The following is a 20,024-nucleotide window of genomic DNA, read 5'->3' as shown; positions in this document are numbered from 1 at the left end:
TTGGACACTCATAGGGCTGTTGGTGGCTAGGACCCTCCCCTCATATGCTCAGCGGCCACTATCGGTGGCCCTTTGCCATTTCACAGCCACTGGCCTTGACCACTTTCTCTGCACCTGTCAGGTGGAAAAGGGCAGATTGGCCAAACCAACTCAGATCTGTTAATTTGGACAGAAAAGATGGGGTCTTGCTCAGATTCTGCTGCAACTGCAGAACGTTACTTGCTTTGCTTTTTCAAGGCCAGCTGCAGAGAAGACCTAACTACACTATAACAATTTCAGAAAATATTTACTTAGTCATCGTACTGTAGTTAATCCCACTGTTGAAAAACAAGGGTAGAGCTTACCCATTTGCCCCACCCCATCCTGTAAGATATTATGCGTTCTTGAATTCCTCTTGGCTTTATTATTGATGTAAATTTTGGAGACAGTGGAGTCTATCTGAAGTCATTCAAACAAGCTAATCTTTGAGCTATAATCTGAATTCACTTGTGTCTCAGTGCGATTTCACTGGACCTCATGAAGCCATAACCTGTACTTTAGGATTACAGATCAGTTACAGAGTTTGATTATTTGCCATGCTTTAGACTGCTTACGCTTACATATGATCCTAATTTTAGATGTGAAGTTTTGTGTACAGAAAATGAGCCCTCATTTTTGCATCCATACGTTATACCATGTCTTAAATCAATCGTTATAGGACAGGTTTGAATCGAGGAAGCTACTTTTAAGATTATAGGCCAGGTGTGGTGGCTCGCACTTGTAATCCCAACACTTTGGGAGGCCAAGGTGGGTGGATCACTTGAGGTCTGAGTTCGAGACCAGCCTGGCCAACATGGTGAAACCCTGTCTCTACTAAAAATGTGAAAAAAAAACAAAAACAAAAACTAGCCAGGCGTAGTGGCGCACGCCTGTAATCCCAGCTACTTGGGGGACTGCGGCGGGTGTATTGCTTGAGTCCAGTACACTCCACTGGAACATGCCATAATTTATTTAATAGGCCTTCATATTAAGGTCTTTTTCCCTATTAATACATAAATATATTCTTAAGTTTTTTTTGTTTGTTTTTGAAACGGAGTTTTGCACTGTTGCTGGGGCTGGAGTGCAATGGCATGATCTTGGCTCACTGCACTACCTCTGCCTCCCGGGTTCAAGCGATTCTCCTGCCTCAGCTTCTGGAGTAGCCGGGATTACAGGCCCCTGCCACCAGGCCTGACTAATTTTTTGTATTTTTAGTAGAGACAGGGTTTCACTATGTTGGCCAGGCTGGTCTCGAACTCCCTCCTGACCTCGTGATTTGCCCACCTCAGCCTCCCAAAGTGCTGGGGTTACAGGCGTGAGCCAAAGTGCCTGGCCCTTAAGTTTAAATATACATGCTATTTCTCTAAGTATCACAGATAGATAAGGCCTAGCCTGCTTTGTCTGTCCCCAGTCCCTTTCCCTTCTTGCCTCCTCCACTTTGTAGGGGCAGTCACTGTCTTTGGTTTACAGTTTATAAATCCCATAAAAGTTTTTAATGATTTGATGTAGTTCTAGGAAAATGGATGTGGATGAAATGTGGATTTCAGAGTACCTGATTTTTCTTATCTTTTTTTATTTAGCATGTATGTTTGATTTAGAGTGTTAGAGCTAGTTAAGAATGAGCAGAGAAGTTTTTCCTTCTCCATTCCATCTCCTGAGAAGACATCTGACTTCCTTTCCTTAACATCCTTCCACAGCATTTCTGTCAAGATATGATGGTCTAGGGTCTAGTTTCAAGTATGTGTATATGTTTTCAGAAATAAACTTTAAAAACAGTAAGTTGAGACAAGGTCTCACTGTGTTACCCTGACTGGTCTAAAACTTCTGGGCTCAAGCAGTTCTCCCACTTTGGCCTCCCAGAGTGCTGGGTTGATAGGCAATGAGCCATGATGGGTTAGACCAGAAATAACGTTAAACATCATTCTATTAAGAGACTGTCAAGGTCGAAATTGGTCTTTAATGTCTTATTCTTAAATGTCTGGGTAATAATTTCTTCTTCTTGGTATTTTGAATGTTTTGAGATGCTTGGGTGGTGGGGAGTACGATTTTATTTTGGAATTACCGACGAGGTTTATGATAAAATCCCAGCATTGGGGTTTTGGAGGGTTCCTAGAGGGGAAGTGGGAGTGGCACTGTCCGTGGTGCTGAATCAGATTGCATGCTGGTTCCAATGGCAGGAAGGCTCTGAAATTGTGAAAGGCACACATATGACTACCTGGCTGTTAAAAAGCATGTCTGCTTGCACTTGAGATGAGATTCTTAATTTCTGTCTGATGCACCAGGGAAAGCCAACTATGTAGACAACCGTGGGGGCCAGCATTAGTTGCAGTGAGCTATTCAAATATATGGAAAAAACAAGTCGATTTAAATGGGATGTATGAACCTACATGAAACCTACAAGTCCTGCTGTGGTTATTCTCCTTGTAGAATAATCACCTGTGTCAGTGTGAGAAAATTATGCTTTAAAATTAATGAAAAGTGACTAGAATGTTGTTGTAATTCACACCTTATTTGCCACTTGTAACTTAAAATGTTTTGAATCTGAACTTGAGTTATATGTGTTTTTCAGCCCCAGCATTTAGCACACATTTACAGTGATGAAACAATTTTATCCTTTCCTAAACACTTTCCCACTCTCTTTACAAAATTATACATTAATTGTCCAGTGACACCTTGAGGATGATAATTTGATGTTTTAAGACCCTGGCATGGCTGGGCGTGGTGACTCATGCCAGTAATTCTAGCACTTTGGGGAGGCCGAGGCAGGTGGATTACATGAGGTCAGGAGTTTGAGACCAGCCTGACCAACATGTTGAAACCCTATTTCTACTAAAAATAAAAAATTAGCTGGGAGTGGTGGCATGTGCTTGTAATCCCAGCTACTCAGGAGGCTGAGGCAGGAGAATCACTTCAACCCGAGAGGCAGAGGTTGCACTGAGCCTAGATTGTGCCTCTGCACTCCAGCCTGGGGGACAGAGTGAGACTCCATCTCAAAAAAAAAAAGAAAACAGACAAAAAAGACACTGGCTTGTGTTCATGATGAAAAAGTTTAAAATATTTAATGCCTACATTTGCATATGTTCAGTAATCTTCAGAACAAAATTGCCTGTAGAATTGTTTCAATTACCAGGAAACCTATTGTAAAATAATGACTTTTCACAACAATTAGATAAAGTTTCTTTATGCTGATTAGCTATTGTAAGAACTACCTAAGGAGTTTTTTGGTTTGTTTTTGGTTTGTTTGTTTTTGTTTGAGATGAGCCTGTCGCCCAGGCTAGAGTGCAGTGGCACTCTTGGCTCACTACAGCCTCTGCTTCCTAGGTTCAAGTGACTTTCATGCCTCAGCCTGCCAAGTAGCTGGGATTGCAGGCATGCACCACCACACCCAGCTAGTTTTTGCATTTCTAGTAGAGTCGGGGTTTCACCGTGTTGGTCGAGCTAGTCTTGAACTCCTGGCCTCAGGTGATTCATTCGGCTCTGCCTCTCAAAGTGCTAGGATTATAGGCATGAACCACCATGTCTGGCCTACATAAGAGATTTTGCATAAAAAGTTTTATGCAGAATATCATTGCAAATAAAGCAGATTACAGTATGGCATAGCATGTATTCAAATTCCATTTAGTGTTTTGAAATTAATGAAAGTTTGTATTAGTATAAATACTTTTTGGATTAGAATCAACTTTTGTTATGGTACAATTGGAATTTATTAATGACTAGGCAACATCAAAAGTATAAGTTTATATTTTGTTTAATCCATCAAATTCCATCAAAGCCATGAATGTAAAACACATGGAATTTCTTTTTCTTCTTTAAAGCTGGAGATACCGATGACCCACCAAGAATTACTCAGAACCCTGTGATCAACGGGAACGTGGCCCTGAGTGATGGGCACAACAACACGGAGGAGGACATGGAGGATGGTAAGTGCCTCTGGTTTGCCTCCTCACAGCGGGCGGAAACCTGCCAAAACAGATTCAGATCCATTGTTTTTTCCTTGGGTACTTCTGAGCTTGAGCATAGCTAGTTTTCAGGACGCTGTAACTGAGGAAAATCTTGTTTTGGTTTTGAGGATCAAGATTGCCTACACCACTTCCAGGTAAGTAGATTCTCCCTACCCTAGGCGAGGAGGTTGAATGTAGCTTTAAATGTAATAGGTGGGTATTTACTCATGCCTACAGGTCTCCAGCTACTGCTAGTATTGGGAACAACAAGCACCTCTGACTCTCCTTCCTGTTTGTTTGCAGCAAGATATGTGCAGCCATTGGGAACTTGGCTTTCCATTGCATTCTCATTGCAGGGTGTATATCAGTTGATGATAGCTGAGAATCCCTCCCCACTCCTGTTAGGGATGAAATCGGATTCAAACTTTGGCCTTCATTCTCCCTCACTGAGTTTTGGTCTATAGCTTCTCTGTGAGAAAGCATATACATATGTATGTGCATGGACATTTTTTTTGTGTAGGAAATCAGTTTTTTCTTTTGATACCATTCCTTCTTTAAATGTATCAGATTAGTGTTCTCAATATTTGCAAGGTCACAATATTGTGGGTAGGGAGCAGCCAGTAATTGCAATATGCAGCCCCTGGAGTCTTGAGTGTAATATGAAACCATGTTCTGTCAAAAAGCATGTCCATCAATCCTCATGAGGGTTGTGTCCTTCCCAGGGGAGTAACGGGGCAGTTGAAAGAAACCATCAGCCACGGGCTGCACCACCAGAAGGACTGCTGTTCAGACCTCCTGCCAAAAGTTCAGCCTCCATGAGAAACTGCAGCCGTAGTTGAGAGTTCTCTCACAGTGCGGTTTACCCCTGGCAGCTGGCTGAGGCAATATCTGAGGAAGGTAAAGAGGCGTGGTCTAAACCCGCTGCTTTGTTACCTGTGGAGTGCTCTTTCCACCGCAGACAAGGGCAACGGTGTGGGTGTGGTCTCGCTGGTTGTTGGGCTTTTGGAGGTTTTACTTCAGACACCAGAGATGCCGAAAGCGGTTGAGAGAGTGCATTTGGGAAGGCATGGCCAGGTCTGAGGTGACAGGTGTGCGTTTGGGATCAATTCTAGTCACTTGTGGAGCAGTGACAGACCCTGCCCAATCGGAGCATTCCCAGTCTGGTTCCCACAGAGCAATCTTTTCCAACATTTCCCCAGTGTTTTTTCTTTTTTTAGCGGGGAGGTCTTGGGAGGAGGTCTAGGGTGGAGTTTCTCAGCTTCTCATGGCATCTTGGATAATTATTGATTGTGGGAGGCTGTCCTGTGCATTCCAGGATGTCAGTGGCCCCTGTCCACCACTTGCAGTCATGGCATGTCTCTAGACGTTGACAATTGTCTACGGGGGAGAATGACTTGTAGGGGGACAATGTGGGTAAAAATCCCCTGCTTTTGAGGTACATTTCACTAAATTAGTAGACAGTGGTACCAAGCCATAGGTCCTGAAAGTGGAAATGCCTTTCTGTGACCTCCTTGATGGAAAAAGAGTATAATCCAAGGTCGAGTAATCTTCAGTAGCACCTTTTCTTGGTTTGGAACTGTGGCTGCTGTGGAAACACCCAGCGTGTAATGTCTTTCTGATGACAAAGTACAGGGGAGGGAGGTGGTCCTGACTGTAGGAGTAGAAGTTGGAGCTGAGGGCAGTGTTTTCCAGCACAATTTCCATCCAAATTGTTCAACCCTCTTCTGCAGGAGATAAATGTGTTGTGGAAAATGTACAGGATTCTAGGAAGTTGGGGATGTGCTGGGTGGGCTAAATAGGCTTTCTTTACTATTGTATGTCTCAGAGTTGTCATGTCAGAAGCAACATAAATTGCTTCTCCAAAAGAAGTTTTTGTTAATGATTCCCCCAAGACTCCAGACTGAGACCCCGCCCTCCCCCCCTTTTTTTTGAATGTCCTGTTTCCTTGAGTGTTGAGTGTCCATTTCAGACTAGGACACACAATTTGGGAAGCACTGCATTAGAAGTTTTGTCTGTAGCCACACTATCAACAACTTGACTGATTTGCACAGAAGCCTTAGTAAGGGACATTTCTTATTGTAAGAAGCTAAATAGCTAATAACACAGAAAGAGATGGGAGAAATGTATAGTTGAGGAAGAGAACGTTTAAAAATCCTGTTCACAAAGAATTATGGGCAAGTATGAAAATTACCTTTATTATATCTACCATTGTACTTTTAGTTCCTCATTCACTGTTATTTGTGAGATAATCAAGGAAGTTTTAGTTTATACATTCTTTTGAGGTAGGGTCTTGCTCTGTCACCCAGGCTGGAGTATAGTGGTGTGATCACCGCTTACTGCAGCCACAGCCTTTTCTGCTCAAGCAGTTCTCCCACCTCAGCCTCCTGAGTAGCTGGGACTACAAGTGTGTACCACCATGTGTGGCTAGTTTTTTGTAGTGACAGGATGTCACTTTGTTGCCCAGACTGGTCTCAGACTTCTGGGCTCAGGCAGTTTTCCTGCCTTGACCTCCCAGTGTGTTGGTTTTATAGGCATGACTCATTGCACTTGGCCCAAGGAAGTTTTATTTTATTTTGAGACAGGTTCTTGCTGTGTTGCCCAGGCTGGAGTGCAGTGGAACCATCTTGGCTCACTGCAGCCTCCACCTCCTGGGTTCATGCGATTCTCCTGCCTCAGCCTTCCGAGTAGCTGGGATTACATGCTTCCATGCTCAGCTAATTTTTGTATATTTAATAGAGATGCAGTTTCACCGTGTTGGCCAGGCTGGTCACAAACTCCTGACCTCAAGTGGTCCACTTGCCTTGGCCTCCCAAAGTGCTGGGACCATAAGCGTGAGCCACTAAGGAGGTTTTAGAGCAAATACAGCTTCTGAAGATCTAAATGGATCTGGATTTCGAATGTTGTTCTCCATGAAACTAATTTGTGGAGATTGACTAGGACTTGTAAGAAATTGTATTAGAGTGAATAATTGAAGTTTGCTAAAATCACTGCAACAGGACCGTTTAGGGAAATTTCAGACCAACCTTTCTGAGTCAAAAATCTGAAGAATTGTGTTTTTCTTTAACGTTTCTGTTTGCAACTGAAGCCCAGGCTGGTCCATTGGTCTTTGCCCTGGGAGGATAAAATTGGTGTAACAAAGCGCACAGTGGGAACTTTGTGCTATAATTCCCGCTGCCGCTGCTACAAGAATCTCTAGAGGCAAGATTGGAAGGTAGTAAGTTTTCAAGGAGTCTGGTTGAGGATTTGTGGTGACAGCAGTTTGCAGAAGCTCGTTGCACTGTCGTTTACAATTAAAAGAAGCATGCAGTAATGAATTGGTGCACTGTTAATGTTAATGGCATCCAGACAGATTGGAGTCTCTGTGCATGAAGCACTAATTTGGCAGGGAATGAGGGTGTTCTTCCTAATCCCTAGTATACTTGGAAGGTGCAAAACATAGTACATAGCATCCATTGTACTGTTAACTGTTTTCTTGGGCAAAGATCTCCATCACTCAGTCTCATTTTCCTCATAGGAGGAAAATCTGGCCAGTGGTATCTGTGAAAGCTGAATTCTAAGTCCACTTCTCTTTTTCGTTGGCTCTTCTGTCTTGACCTTTTGTTTTTTAATAAAAGTTTTCTTCTTTTTCCATCCCTTAAAGAGTAATGAGCTTGTAAAAAGTTTTTCTTTTTACTTAAGTTTTTACAAGTAGTGAGCTTGTAAATAGTTTTTCTTTTTCCATCCCTTCAAGAGTAAAGAGCTTGTAAAAAGTTTTCAATTATTCTTTTAGTATGAAGAGTTTTTGGAAAGCGAGGTGAAATTTTCATATACCTGAAGTGTCATCTAAACTTCCTGATTAGCAGATTTTCTGTCTGTTCTAAGAAATGTGCCTTGAGTCTGAGGCTGAAATTGAGTGTGTAATGCACCAGCTGTGAACTAACTACTGTGTGTCAGGGCAGTAACAGACATGAGGGTACAGAGATGGATGCATGGTGGCCTCTGCGGGGCTGGCCAGCAGGTGGACCAAGTGCCATGCTGAGTCTCACTATTGTTTGGTTGTTTTTAATATTTAAGGAATATTTGAGAATTTAATGTATAGGGCGAAAGTACAAAAAAGCGCTTATAATCTGTTGATTTTTGTGTACATGAAATCAAACCCTATAAAGAGCTGAATTATATAAAATAGATGAGTTGGAAGAGAGGCATAACCTCATATCTTTCAGCTTTTTAGGGCCTGCAGTGATTTTCCGTTTGGTTGCTTCTGTGCAGTTCTGTATACGTGGGCTCCATAAAGTGGACAAGCTAATAGTCTCATTTTGTTGAGGTCTGCGTTTTGTGTTATGGTAACCTCCAGCAGTGGTATTTTTAAAACCGGAGGCAGGGTCACTGTGCTTAGTGTCTTGACAAATCTTGGGTATTAAAATCTTCTGTTGTCACTTTGTAAAACAGCCTCGGCGAACCTCCATTTCCTCATCTAAAACGTAGGAATTGACATCTGTCTCTTGTCTGCCTTGCAGAACTAAACTGCTGATTATGAATTGTGTGATCCTAAAAACATGGCAAAACTCATTCCACCACGCCATTGTAGACATTTTTATCTTGAAAAAGTTTCTTGCGTTTTAGTAGACTTTTATCCCTCAAAGAGATTAGGGTAATACCACTTGAAGAGGCTCGAATAAATAATTCTCTTGGATAAGATGCTTACCATCACACATGCTTTTGATATACTACCCTCCCAGGAGGACTGATGGACATGTTTTCTTAAGACCAAACTCAGTCACAAACTTCAAGCAAATTCTATGCCCTGAGAAGTGGCTGATGCTGAGAATTCAGTTGTTAGTGAACTTTGGAGTCTGAAGGGTTGTTGGATTTCATGGTGACTTCAGGGACGTGAAGATGAAGGATGGGAGGATGTTCTTGTGCGCTCTTTACCTAAGCCTACGGAGTCTTGTTTTGTGCCTTAGGAGCCCGGTGGTCAGGGATGTCAAAGTAGCACCTGATTCTAAGCCAGGAACACCCTTCCAGGTACTGCCTGTAGAACGTGGCCAAGGGTCTCCCTCCAGTCAGTGAGCTGTGTGTAGTCTATAATGAGATAGGTTCGGAAAGTGAAAGGAAGTGTTTAGAAGCTTGTATAGCATGTTGACCTTGCTGTGGCAATTTCGTTATGTTTTATAAAAGTATTGGTCAGTAACAGATTGGTGTGGGTGTGGGAGGACTATGCCTTCACAAGAGTTGTTTGAGAAGCAATGAGCTGCTGCAGGGTTTGTCAAAGGTGATTGACTGATGACCACGTGCAAATGAATAGTCACTGTCATCAGTGAAAGATTTAATTTTAAACGGAGACCTTCAGTTGGACCTCTGCTAAGAGGCACTGTGTTGACAGAAACTTAAATTTCTTAAATCAGCCGTTGAGTCTTGTTATCATTGAACAATTGATGCTACTCATGTAGGAAAAAAAATGCCAGTTTCTTTTTTTAAAAAAATTATTCCCCCTAGGGTGTCCAGGCTAGTATTTTTGCAAACATTGTGAACTACTGAAGTTAACATTTATTTTTAGGCTAATGTCGTAGCCATCGTTTTGTCTCTAAGCAGTGCTGAGCTTCCAGGGGGATGACTGTTTCCCTGGCCCTGAAGTCCTGCCTGTGTGTTCTATGCCCTTTATTTCTCCTCTCTAAAGTCAGGCCAAGTCCCATACCGTGGTCTTTCCCCCCAGAAGTCCTGTCCTTGAACAGATACAAGCCATGTCACTCCTTCTCGCCAAAGTTTCTCCACTCAGTTGGTGCCCGGGGTCCTTGGGAATTCAGCTTTAGTAGAGTAGACATTGTTCTCACGTGGAACTCAGTCTGACAGGGAAGTCAAGTGTATGGTTAGCACTCCGAGTTTTGGATCATAAGGAAGAATTCATTCGTTCAGAAACTGTATGTCATCTTAGTCTTAGACTTTTAATAAATTAGAAGCAATTTTTCCAAACTGTTAGATTTTCGCAGTTAAATCAAGATGTGTAGAACGGTTTATTCCATGTCAATTGATGCTAGTGCTTTTGGTCAGTGCTTTGGCTCTGCAACTGATGATGTGTTTTTTTTGCAGACACCAGTTGGCGCTCCGAGGCAACCTTTCAGTTCACTGTGGAGCGCTTCAGCAGACTGAGTGAGTCGGTCCTTAGCCCTCCGTGTTTTGTGCGAAATCTGCCATGGAAGATTATGGTGATGCCACGCTTTTATCCAGACAGACCACACCAAAAAAGCGTAGGATTCTTTCTCCAGTGCAATGCTGAATCTGATTCCACGTAAGACAGTTTAAATGATGCAACTACAAATCCCCACATAGTTGTATTACATTAGTGGAAGCCAAATTTGATCAGCCTAGAGCAATTTTATCTTAAATTATTTGCTGCCTCTACGTAGTCTTTTTATTTTAAATTAAGTACGTCTATCTGTTTAAAACCCACTGGTGTATGTATAATACCCAAGCTAGAAAAGTATATTTTTGTCTATTAAGTAAAAAACTAAAAATAGTTTGTTAGAATCTAGCAGCCCATGGAATAAGGGCCTGCCTGGATTAGCTGACCATTGAGCCACCAGGCTTAATTCTTACTGTGCCAGTAACTGACTGAGCGGAAAATGGCAGCTGTCAGAGCCAGACATCCTTTCCATTGTGTGATAGCTAATTTGTACAGGTTGTTCAGAAAGTACAAGTAAAACATTCTTTGAAGGATTTATATAGTATGGGATTCTGACTTGAGGAACATTTAAAAATTCATATAATGAAATGTCTGAAAATTGAGAAATCTTGATGTTCCTTCCATTTAGATGAATTAGAAGATTAATTCACCTTTTATCAAAAACCCAGTTGATTCTGGGAGTACAGACCACTTTATCAACCTGTCTGCATCAGAGCCAGGGAAAGCTGCTGACTTGGACTGTACCTGTCCTGGTCTCCCTGCCACCACAGAGAGTGGCCCTTCGGAACCTTCAGTAACATATTTCCCAGAGTGAACTGAGTCTCGCTATTCTGTCAGTTCTCCCAGGGAATAAAATTTACTTACTTTCTTTTTTTTTTTTCGTTTTGTCACCCACGCTGGAGTTTAGTGGCGCTGTCTTGGCTCACTGCAACCTCCACCTCCCGGCTTCAAGCGATTCTTCTGCCTCAGCCTCCTGAGTAGCTGGGACTACAGGTGTGCGCCACCACACCCAGCTAATTTTGTATGTCTAGTAGAGACGGGGTTTCACCATGTTGGTCAGGCTTGTCTCCAACTTCTGACCTCAGGTGATCTGCCTGCCTCAGCCTCCCGAAGTGCTGGGATTACAGGCGTGAGCCACTGCACCCTGCCATAGTTTCATTTTTTAAATGTTTAAGTAAGAAGTGCCAAGGTAATTTTATAATGGAGCCAGGGCCTGTGGATGGTTAGTTTTCCTCTTTTCTTGACATTATGATGTGATCTGATAAGTATTTGGGCTAGGTGTGTTTTAGTCCAGTGGACAGTTTTAGCCTGAACAGCATTTTGGAAAAAGTGAATGGTCCATGCTCAGTGTCAGTGTTCCGATCAAGCAGGAAATGCTGCGGGAACAGCACTGTCCTACCCTTGTCCTGAAGAGTAGAGTCAAACCACTTCAGGGTTTAGTTGCGGTGTTCATTTATAAGGCCTTACTTTAATCGCAAAACTTAACTTTCTTTGACTTAAGTGCGTATGGTTTTTGAACCTGGATGTAGAGACCCTTTTGTGGTCCACTCCACGCATGTACAGTAGTTCTCTTGTGGTTGCAATTTTGTGCCTCATCAGTGAATTCTTCAGTGCCAGGACAGGACAGCAAGCTGTAAGGCTACAGAGCTCCCTGGCTGGTTTTGGGGCTGGTCCTTCCCCAGAGCGTGCGGGAGGGCATCCTAGGAGAGCTTGAGAGGCACGGCACTGACGGGCTACAGGGACAGGAGCGATGCTGAGAGGTGATTCCTTTATCAGCAATAGAACCAGAGGTTTACAGTTTACATCCACCTGTTTATTCTTTTTTGTTTTTTTGTTTGTTTTGTTTTGGGTTTTTTTTGGTTCTTTTTTTTTTTTCTTTTGAGACGGAGTGTTGCTCTTGTTGCCCAGCCTGGAGTGCAGTGGCGCGATCTTGGCTCACGGCAACCTCCACCTCCCAGGTTCAAGCAATTCTCCTGCCTCAGCCTCCTGAGTAGCTAGGATTATAGGCATGTGCCACCATGCCTGGCTCTTTTTGTATTTTTAGTAGAGACAGGGTTTTTCCATGTTGGTCAGGCTGGTCTTGAACTCCTGACCTCAGGTGATCCACCCACCTAGGCCTCCCAAAGTGCTGGGATTACAGGCATGAGCAACCACTCCCTGCTGTTTCTTTTCTAATAACTATTGTCTGGCCAAAAAGCTGTAGTCTTGTACAGAATCCACAACTGTTATTGAAAGCTCAGTAAATTGTATAGATACAATTAAAATTTGTTTCAATTTATAAGGAATTAAAAAATAAAACCATGAGCGAAATCACTGCAGACTACACTGGGGGAGCCCCAAATACCTTTTTCTCTATTAAAGGTAAAAATGCCTCTGTCCTACCTTTAACCCCAACCTCAAAGGAGAGAGCAATGAAAACATAAATGGGAATTTTGGTGTACTATGTTTACTGTCTTTAAAAATGTGTAACATCTGGTAAATACGTCAGCTAAGGCTTAGATTATTGTTTTTTTAAACAGGTCGTGGTCTTGTCATGCACAAGCAGTGTTGAAGATAATAAATTACAGAGATGATGAAAAATCGTTCAGTCGTCGTATTAGTCATTTGTTCTTCCATAAAGAAAATGATTGGGGATTTTCCAATTTTATGGCCTGGAGTGTAAGTAACAGTGGATTTAGTATGAACAATCGGTGCATTACTGCTTGTTGTTCCCTTAAAACTTTTTGATTCTTTAAGTCCTTTATTGATTTTAGAGTCAGATTTTTGATTTGTAAATTGGACAGGTGTCTTTGAAAACGTGTTTTCTCCATTTTCCTAGCTTAGGTTTTTAACAGCTTCCTGGATTCACATTTTACCTTTTAGTCAGACATTCAAAGGCAGTTCCCAATGAGCTAAATTTCCTTTATAAGACATAATACTGTTTGAGGTCCTTTCATGATTCAGGCATAGTTCTGAGTGGTTTCATGTAACTCCAGTAACTTTATTCAGTTTACCTTGGCTCCTTTTTGCGTAGGTGGTAGCCAGTGGAACAACCTTAGGAATGTTACTTCTTGTTACGCTAAGTCACTTAGCATTGCATTCTCGGTTTCCTTTTTTTTTTTTTTTTTTTTTTTTTTTTTTTGAGACGGAGTTTCTCTGTTGCCCAGACTGGAGTGCAATGGCACAATCTCGGGTCACCGCAACCTCCGCCTCCTGGGTTCAAGCAATTCTCCTGCCTCAGCCTCCCGAGTAGCTGGGATTACAGGCGTGCACCACCATGCCCAGCTAATTTTTGTATTTTTAGTAGAGATGGGGTTTCACCTTGTTGACCAGGATGGTCTCGATCTCTTGACCTCGTGATCTACCCGCCTTGGCCTCCCAAAGTGCTGGGATTATAGGCGTGAGCCACTGCGCCTGGCCTTCTTGGTTTCCTTAACGCTCCCCTCGCTCTGCTTGGAAGAGCCAGATTTCTCCTGTCCCTGCTGTGGCACTGAGCTCTTGGGTGCCTCTGGGGTGCCTCTGATGTGTCAAGCATTTACTGTATTTGTTGTGAGACCACTGTTAAAAGCAAAATTGAAACAGTTTAAAATTAGCAATAAAGTTGGGGTGTAATTTTAAAATATTTTAATCTATATTAAGTACAGGGCACCAGTGTAATTTGTCTCTTGGGGATAAAGAGTCTGTTCTTATTCAAGCTGGATATTCTTATTTATGTTTTATAGGAAGTGACTGATCCTGAGAAAGGATTTATAGACGATGACAAAGTAACCTTTGAAGTCTTTGTACAGGCGGATGCTCCCCATGGAGTTGCGTAAGTTTTTCTTTAATTGGGTGCTGTTAAAAATGTCTTTCGTGCTGGTGAAAGAAGCTTTATCATGCATGTAACAGAGATGCACATGTTTAATCAGTAACCATCCTCTCTGCGCTTGCCCTGTGGCACACAAGAGTCACACCTGCTTGACACTTGTTTAACAGATTGAGCAGTTCCTGTATGTTAGACCCTTGGAGCATAATTGTGTAATTATGGTCAACTAGATAGCTGTGGACAGGGAGAAAGTCCTGTCCGAATGTGAGGACGAGTGAGAGGGGAAGAGGTGAGCATCACTGACAACTAACGTGAGCAAGGAGTAAAGAGGCATGACCAGGCCATTAGGTGTATTTGAGCGTTTCCAAGGCCAGGAACTAACCCCTGGAGTGACAGGGCACTGGTGAATGGTACTGCACAGTAGGTGTCTCCTCCAGCACTCGTCATGCTTGGTGGCTGTCATGTGTTTGTGTCGTGGTGTTCTGTACAGAGGGAGATGGGCATGGAGGTGGGTGGATTGCTGTGCTTTTAGGCACCGTTCTGTATGCTTCATTTTACTATTTGGGGTGGGGGTAGGAAGGTACAAGACATGAGAATCTACCTTTCCCCCAAACAACCACCAAAACCACAGAAAAAAAAAAGCACTCGGAGTTTAGAAGTCTGAGGCAAAACTTGCCGACTACACACTTCTGTTTCTTTGTGTGGGATGTGTGTGTGTGTGTGTGTGTGTGTGTGTGTGTGTGTACAGAAAAGATGAGTTTCAGCTTTTTCCATGTTGTGCTGACCTCACAAGTGAAAAGTATAATTATGTAACCAGACTCTGTTGTGAGGCATGTTGGGTGTGAACATGTGGGACTCCATAAGTGTCTGTTCTTGCTGGGCTTGATCAGTGACAGCACTGCCGCTGTCAGCAGGCAGGTGCTTCAAGGACTGTGTGAATGTGGGGGTTGCATTTGCACCAGTTCGCACAATGGAGCAAACAGAAGGAAGTCGGTGGCCATTGAAGGAAGCTGTGTGATGAGCGCTCCTGGCCTCGGTTTCCTTAACGCTGACCTCAAGTCAGATTGCTCCCCACACACACTGCAGGAGCAGTGGGGTATCTGTGCAAGGTCCCCTCAACCTTGAACTGATCTTTCAGGTGGGATTCAAAGAAGCACACAGGCTATGTCGGCTTAAAGAATCAGGGAGCGACTTGTTACATGAACAGCTTGCTACAGACGTTATTTTTCACAAATCAGCTACGAAAGGTAAATGGATAGTGTTCCTCTCCTGCAGCTTTCCGCCTACCCTTTACTCTCAGGTATATCAGAGACAGCAGAGTCCTCTTGGCAAACATGCCAGTCTCCCTCCCCTGGCCCTGTCTCCTTAGATGGCTGCTAAGTCATCCTTTGTTTTCATTCCCCAGTGCTGGGCCACCTCCTTTGTAACCTGCCTCAGTGATTCAAAGTTAACACAGCTGACCTTTTTTTTTTTTTTTTTTGGAGACCGAGTCTTGCTCTGCCACCCAGGCTGGAGTGCTCCGTTGCAAGATCCCACCACTGGTGGGATCTTGGCTTACTGCAACCTCTGACTCCCGGGTTCAAGGCATTCTCTGGCCTCTGCCTCCTCCCGAGTAGCTGGAATTGCGGGTACCTGCCACCACGCCTGGCTAATTTTTGTATGTTAGTAGAGACAGGCTTTCACCATGTTGTCCAGACTGGTCTCAAACTCCTGACCCTAAGCTATCCACCTGCCTCAGCTTTTCAAGGTGCTGGGATTATAGATGTGAGCCACCATGCCCAGCCATGACCTAATTTTACAGACTTATAATTGTGCTAGAAATCACCTTATAAAGGTATTTAGAAAAACAAAACCATAAAATCCATTAACAGCAACATTTGTGAAGTTTTATATCAAAATTTAGTTGAAAAGTCAATGCAGCTTTATTGAAAAATTTTAATAAAAAGAATAGACATACATTAAATCTAACATAGATTAGTCAGTTAATTCTGAGAATTACATGTGATTATTAAGAAGGGGTACAGGAGACAGGCACTCCTGGTTTTGGGGTGGGCAGGGGTGCGTGCTGGCTGGCTTGTCAGCCTTCAAAGCATGTTTGCACAGCCACCAAGACAGGTTGTCGTGATATATCCCAGGGACAGCTCAGTGTGGTTAATTTTAGTAACATTTAAGTTTTCATCAAATCTTGTTCATAAGTAATGGTAAGTTAAGAAATGGTGCTCCAGTAAGTAGGAAATAAAAGTAGTTCTCTGAGGGGTGATTCTGTTTTTTGTTTCCTTCTCTATTATCTTTTTTTTTTTTTTAATTAAGAACACATGGGTGAGGCTGGGTGCTGTGGCTTATGCCTATAATCCCAGCACTTTGGGAGGCTAAGGTGGATGGGCAGATCACCTGAGGTCAGGACTTTGACACCAGCCTGGCCAACATGGCCAAATCCTGTCTCTACTGAAAATTCAAAATTAACCTGGTGTGGTGGCACACGCCTGTAATCCCAGCTGCTTGGTAGACTGAGGCACGAAAATAGCTTTAACCCGGGAGGTGGAGGTTGCAGTGAGCTGAGATCGTGCCACTGCACTCTGTTCCTGGGCAACAGAGTGAAACTTGGTCTCAAAAAAGAAAGAACACAGTGATTTTTTAAATTTATTTTTGTGTTCTTGTGTTTTCTCGTATCCCTAAAGACATTCATGATTTTGTAAATGTTCTCACCGATTAAGCTCTAGCAACAACCTTAGCCATTGTGTTATTAGAAATGATTTTTTAAAACATCAACATCAAGATTAAATTCTGTTTTTTAAGTTCCCCTGCATCTTCTCAGAGTAAATTCTTATTTCTGAATTAATTCTTTCAGGCTGTGTACATGATGCCAACCGAGGGTGATGATTCGTCTAAAAGCGTCCCTTTAGCATTACAAAGAGTGTTCTATGAATTACAGCACAGTGATAAACCTGTAGGAACAAAAAAGCTAACAAAGTCATTTGGGTATGTATTAGACATCTGCTTTTGCCATTCTGACACACCTCCCCTCATCCTTTTTTTAAGGAGAAGTGAGTAGAGAATAGAAAAGTTAGTAGATCGTACTATAGGCACTTAATTTAGGGAGGCTTGAATATTTAATGGTGTCAGTGCTTTTATCATTGTATTTTGTTTTATCTCTTTTGAAATAGACACTTTGTTTTAGAATTTTGCTTGAGCAAGAATTTAAGGCTTAAGGTTTTTACTTTTCAACACAAGAACCTATATTGCTTTCAAATTTGTTACGTTTTCTTGGAAATACCACTTCCCCTAGCAGGAAATCTGTCTTTGAAATATAACTCCCAAAAATAATCTTCACAGAAAAGGAGTTTGAGAATAATGACTGATATGTAGTTTAGTTTTTCAATCTAAGTTACTTTTAATTTGCTCATTTGAAAGTTGAACATTTAAGTAGAGATGTCTGTTTTATTTTTGAAAGGTGGGAAACTTTAGATAGCTTCATGCAACACGATGTTCAGGAGCTTTGTCGAGTGGTAAGTTTCAAGCAATACTTGTATATTTCTTACAATGAATATATGGAAGCATTGTCAGAAGTTATTACTGAATAAAACCTCAGACCTAATTCAGAAAATGCCCATCTTTGTTTAGCATCAGACTTAGGCTAGAAAAAGGCAGCACCTCTGTAGTTTTATTAAAGACTGGTAAGAATTACTTAGATAGGGATTTGAAGGTGAATTGAGAAAGCTTGAATTTTAATACCAGCAGGGAGTAGGCTTTTAATTTGTTAAATTGGTGTATATACATGAGTTATTAATCCAAGAACCAAAAGGCTGACTTTATTGGCTGTCCCGTTGGTCCTGAGTCACACTGTAGAGTGGTGACTTCTGTTCTTACTCCAGTGTCCAGATCCCTCCTGTGCAGCGAGGTTCTCATCGAGCGGACCTCAGTATGTGGTGATTACCCTCCCTGCGGCGTCACTAGTCACTAGCAAATTCTCCTCCTCCCAGTAATGATAAAAGACATAAAAACACACATACAACAAGAAATGGCTATTCAAGGTGATTGGCTGGGCAAGGTGTGTTTTCTTTTTTGCAGCACTAGCTGGATTGAATCCAGTTCATTAAATATCCATGGACAAACCAGTCAATCCTGTTGACAGGCTCAACCTCATTAATCTCTTGGTGTGGACCATTACGAGTTAAGTTTAGTGAACAATTTTACATGCTTTTCCACAGAGGTAAAATGAATATAAAAATGCTTCTAAAGGCACTACAGATTACTAATTTATCCCGAAGGCTGTATAAAAGGTTAACATCAACTGTTGCATGTAGAGATGTTTGTAAAAATCCAACCAAGAAAGAAGATTTTGTATATGTTTTTGATAATTGCATGCCAGAGGTCATAATATTTTTATAGTTTACAACTTTTTTGAACATTTATATTTCTAGTCAATTATAAAATTGCTGTATATTACTTAAGCATAATAAAAAAGGTTTTTTAAAGGGTCAAACATTTCTTTTCCAGTTGCTTGATAATGTGGAAAATAAGATGAAAGGCACCTGTGTAGAGGGCACCATACCCAAATTATTCCGTGGCAAAATGGTGGTATGTGGCAACCAGTTCTAAAAAATGATTTTTAAAAGTTTTAGAATGTGAATTTTTTGACTGTTACTACTTAAACCACTTTTACTTTCCTTATTTGCAGTCCTATATCCAGTGTAAAGAAGTAGACTATCGGTCTGATAGAAGAGAAGATTATTATGATATCCAGCTAAGTATCAAAGGAAAGAAAAATAGTAAGTGTTGTATGTATGTAATGGCATGAGCTTTTGATGATTTCTGTTGTGGTTTAATGTTTCATTGACACAATTAAATGATTTTTTTTTTTAATCGTCTAGACACAGAGAATGGCTTAGATCTTAAGCAAACAGCTCACTGGGTGAACATAGGCTTGTCACCTCCACCCACCTCTAGTGTTGGCCAGTACCCCCACAGCCCTTCACAGCCACTACCTCCCTCTCCTCAGAGGAAACCAGCACGTGGGCTTCTAACTTCCTAGGTTAACTTTGCATATTTTAAGTATCTATTTAAATAGTACCTTGTAGTAGGATGTATTTGTATATTTTGCTATTGTTTTTTAGACAGAGTCTTGTTTTGCTGTACAGGCTGGGGTGCAGTGGCGCCATCTCGGCTCACTGCAATCTCTACCTCCCGGGTTCAAGTGATTCTCCTGCCTTAGCAGGAGAATCTCCCAAGTAGCTGAGATTACAGGCACCCGCCAGCATGTCTGGCTAATTTTTGTATTTTCGGTAGTGATAGGGTTTCACCATGTTGACCAGGCTGGTCTTGGGCTCCTGGCCTCAAGTGATCCACCCACCTCAGCCTCCCAAAATTCTGGGATTACATGTATGAGCCACTGAGTTTTGCCCCCCTACATACTTTTAAGGTTTTCTCCTCTCTGGTTTTCAGCTGTTTGATTCCAGCTGCCTGAGGTCACCCGCAGCCTCCAGATGTCCCAGTCTCCTTTCTCTGGGTTTTGTGCTGCAGTTTCTGTTGCTCTGTCTTGACCTTCACTAATTGCCTGCGGTGTCTAGTTTGCCGTGAATTCCATCCATGGTGTTGTTTCATTTTGAAACTTTTTTTTTTTCATTTTTAAAGGTTTGACTTGGATTTTTCTAAATAGAAATCTTTATCTCTTCTTTTTTTCTGTGGATTTATCAATTAATTATAATTATTTGGAGACAAGGTCTTGCTACATTAAAGCCAGGCTAGTCTCGGCGCTTCCACGCTCAAGTTATCAGCCCGCCTCGGACTCGCAAAGTGCTGGGACCATGTCCTGCCCTCTGCCTCTTCTTAGTATGCTCTTGCTTTCTTCAACTTAGGGAATATAGTTGATAATGCTCTTGTCTACCAGTTCTGTCATCTGTGAGATTTCTGGGTCTGTTTCTATTGAAGGATTGTTCTCTTCATCATGGGTGGAGGTTTCAGCTTCTTTTCCTTTCTTCTTCTTCTTCTTTTTTGGAGATGGAGTCTTGCACTGTCACGCAGGTTAGAGTGCAGTGGCATAATCTTGCCTCGCTGCGGCCTCTTTGTCTCCTGGGTTCAAGCAGTTCTTCTACCTCAGCCTCCCGAGTAGCTGGGATTACAG

At 42.2% G+C, this 20,024-nt stretch overlaps 1 protein-coding gene across 3 annotated transcripts in view; it reads left to right on the top strand.

Moving 5' to 3' along the window:
* Nucleotides 1-20,024, top strand: part of USP7 (ubiquitin specific peptidase 7) — a 70,965-nt gene that overhangs the window by 32,885 nt on the left and 18,056 nt on the right. The window contains exons 1-10 of one of the 3 annotated variants that reach the window (XM_012448286.2): nucleotides 3,834-3,938; nucleotides 4,682-4,856; nucleotides 10,026-10,224; nucleotides 12,639-12,777; nucleotides 13,821-13,909; nucleotides 15,042-15,150; nucleotides 16,752-16,882; nucleotides 17,355-17,409; nucleotides 18,401-18,481; nucleotides 18,582-18,672. In XM_012448286.2, coding sequence (XP_012303709.1) covers nucleotides 10,139-10,224; nucleotides 12,639-12,777; nucleotides 13,821-13,909; nucleotides 15,042-15,150; nucleotides 16,752-16,882; nucleotides 17,355-17,409; nucleotides 18,401-18,481; nucleotides 18,582-18,672 — 781 coding nt within the window. In that variant the 5' untranslated portion in view covers nucleotides 3,834-3,938; nucleotides 4,682-4,856; nucleotides 10,026-10,138. Of the gene's footprint in view, nucleotides 1-3,833; nucleotides 3,939-4,681; nucleotides 4,857-10,025; nucleotides 10,225-12,638; nucleotides 12,778-13,820; nucleotides 13,910-15,041; nucleotides 15,151-16,751; nucleotides 16,883-17,354; nucleotides 17,410-18,400; nucleotides 18,482-18,581; nucleotides 18,673-20,024 lie in introns of those variants that run through there. The other 2 variants (XM_012448285.3, XM_064362449.1) reach the window with 2 other exon arrangements.

This window comes from Aotus nancymaae, unplaced genomic scaffold (genome assembly GCF_030222135.1).
Source record: "Aotus nancymaae isolate 86718 unplaced genomic scaffold, 86718_ANA_hifiasm-v0.15.2.pri h1tg000049l, whole genome shotgun sequence".
In the NCBI taxonomy this organism is placed as follows: Eukaryota; Metazoa; Chordata; class Mammalia; order Primates; family Aotidae; genus Aotus; species Aotus nancymaae.
Note: the sequence above shows the minus strand (reverse complement) of the source record. Positions and strands in the feature narration are given on the sequence as shown.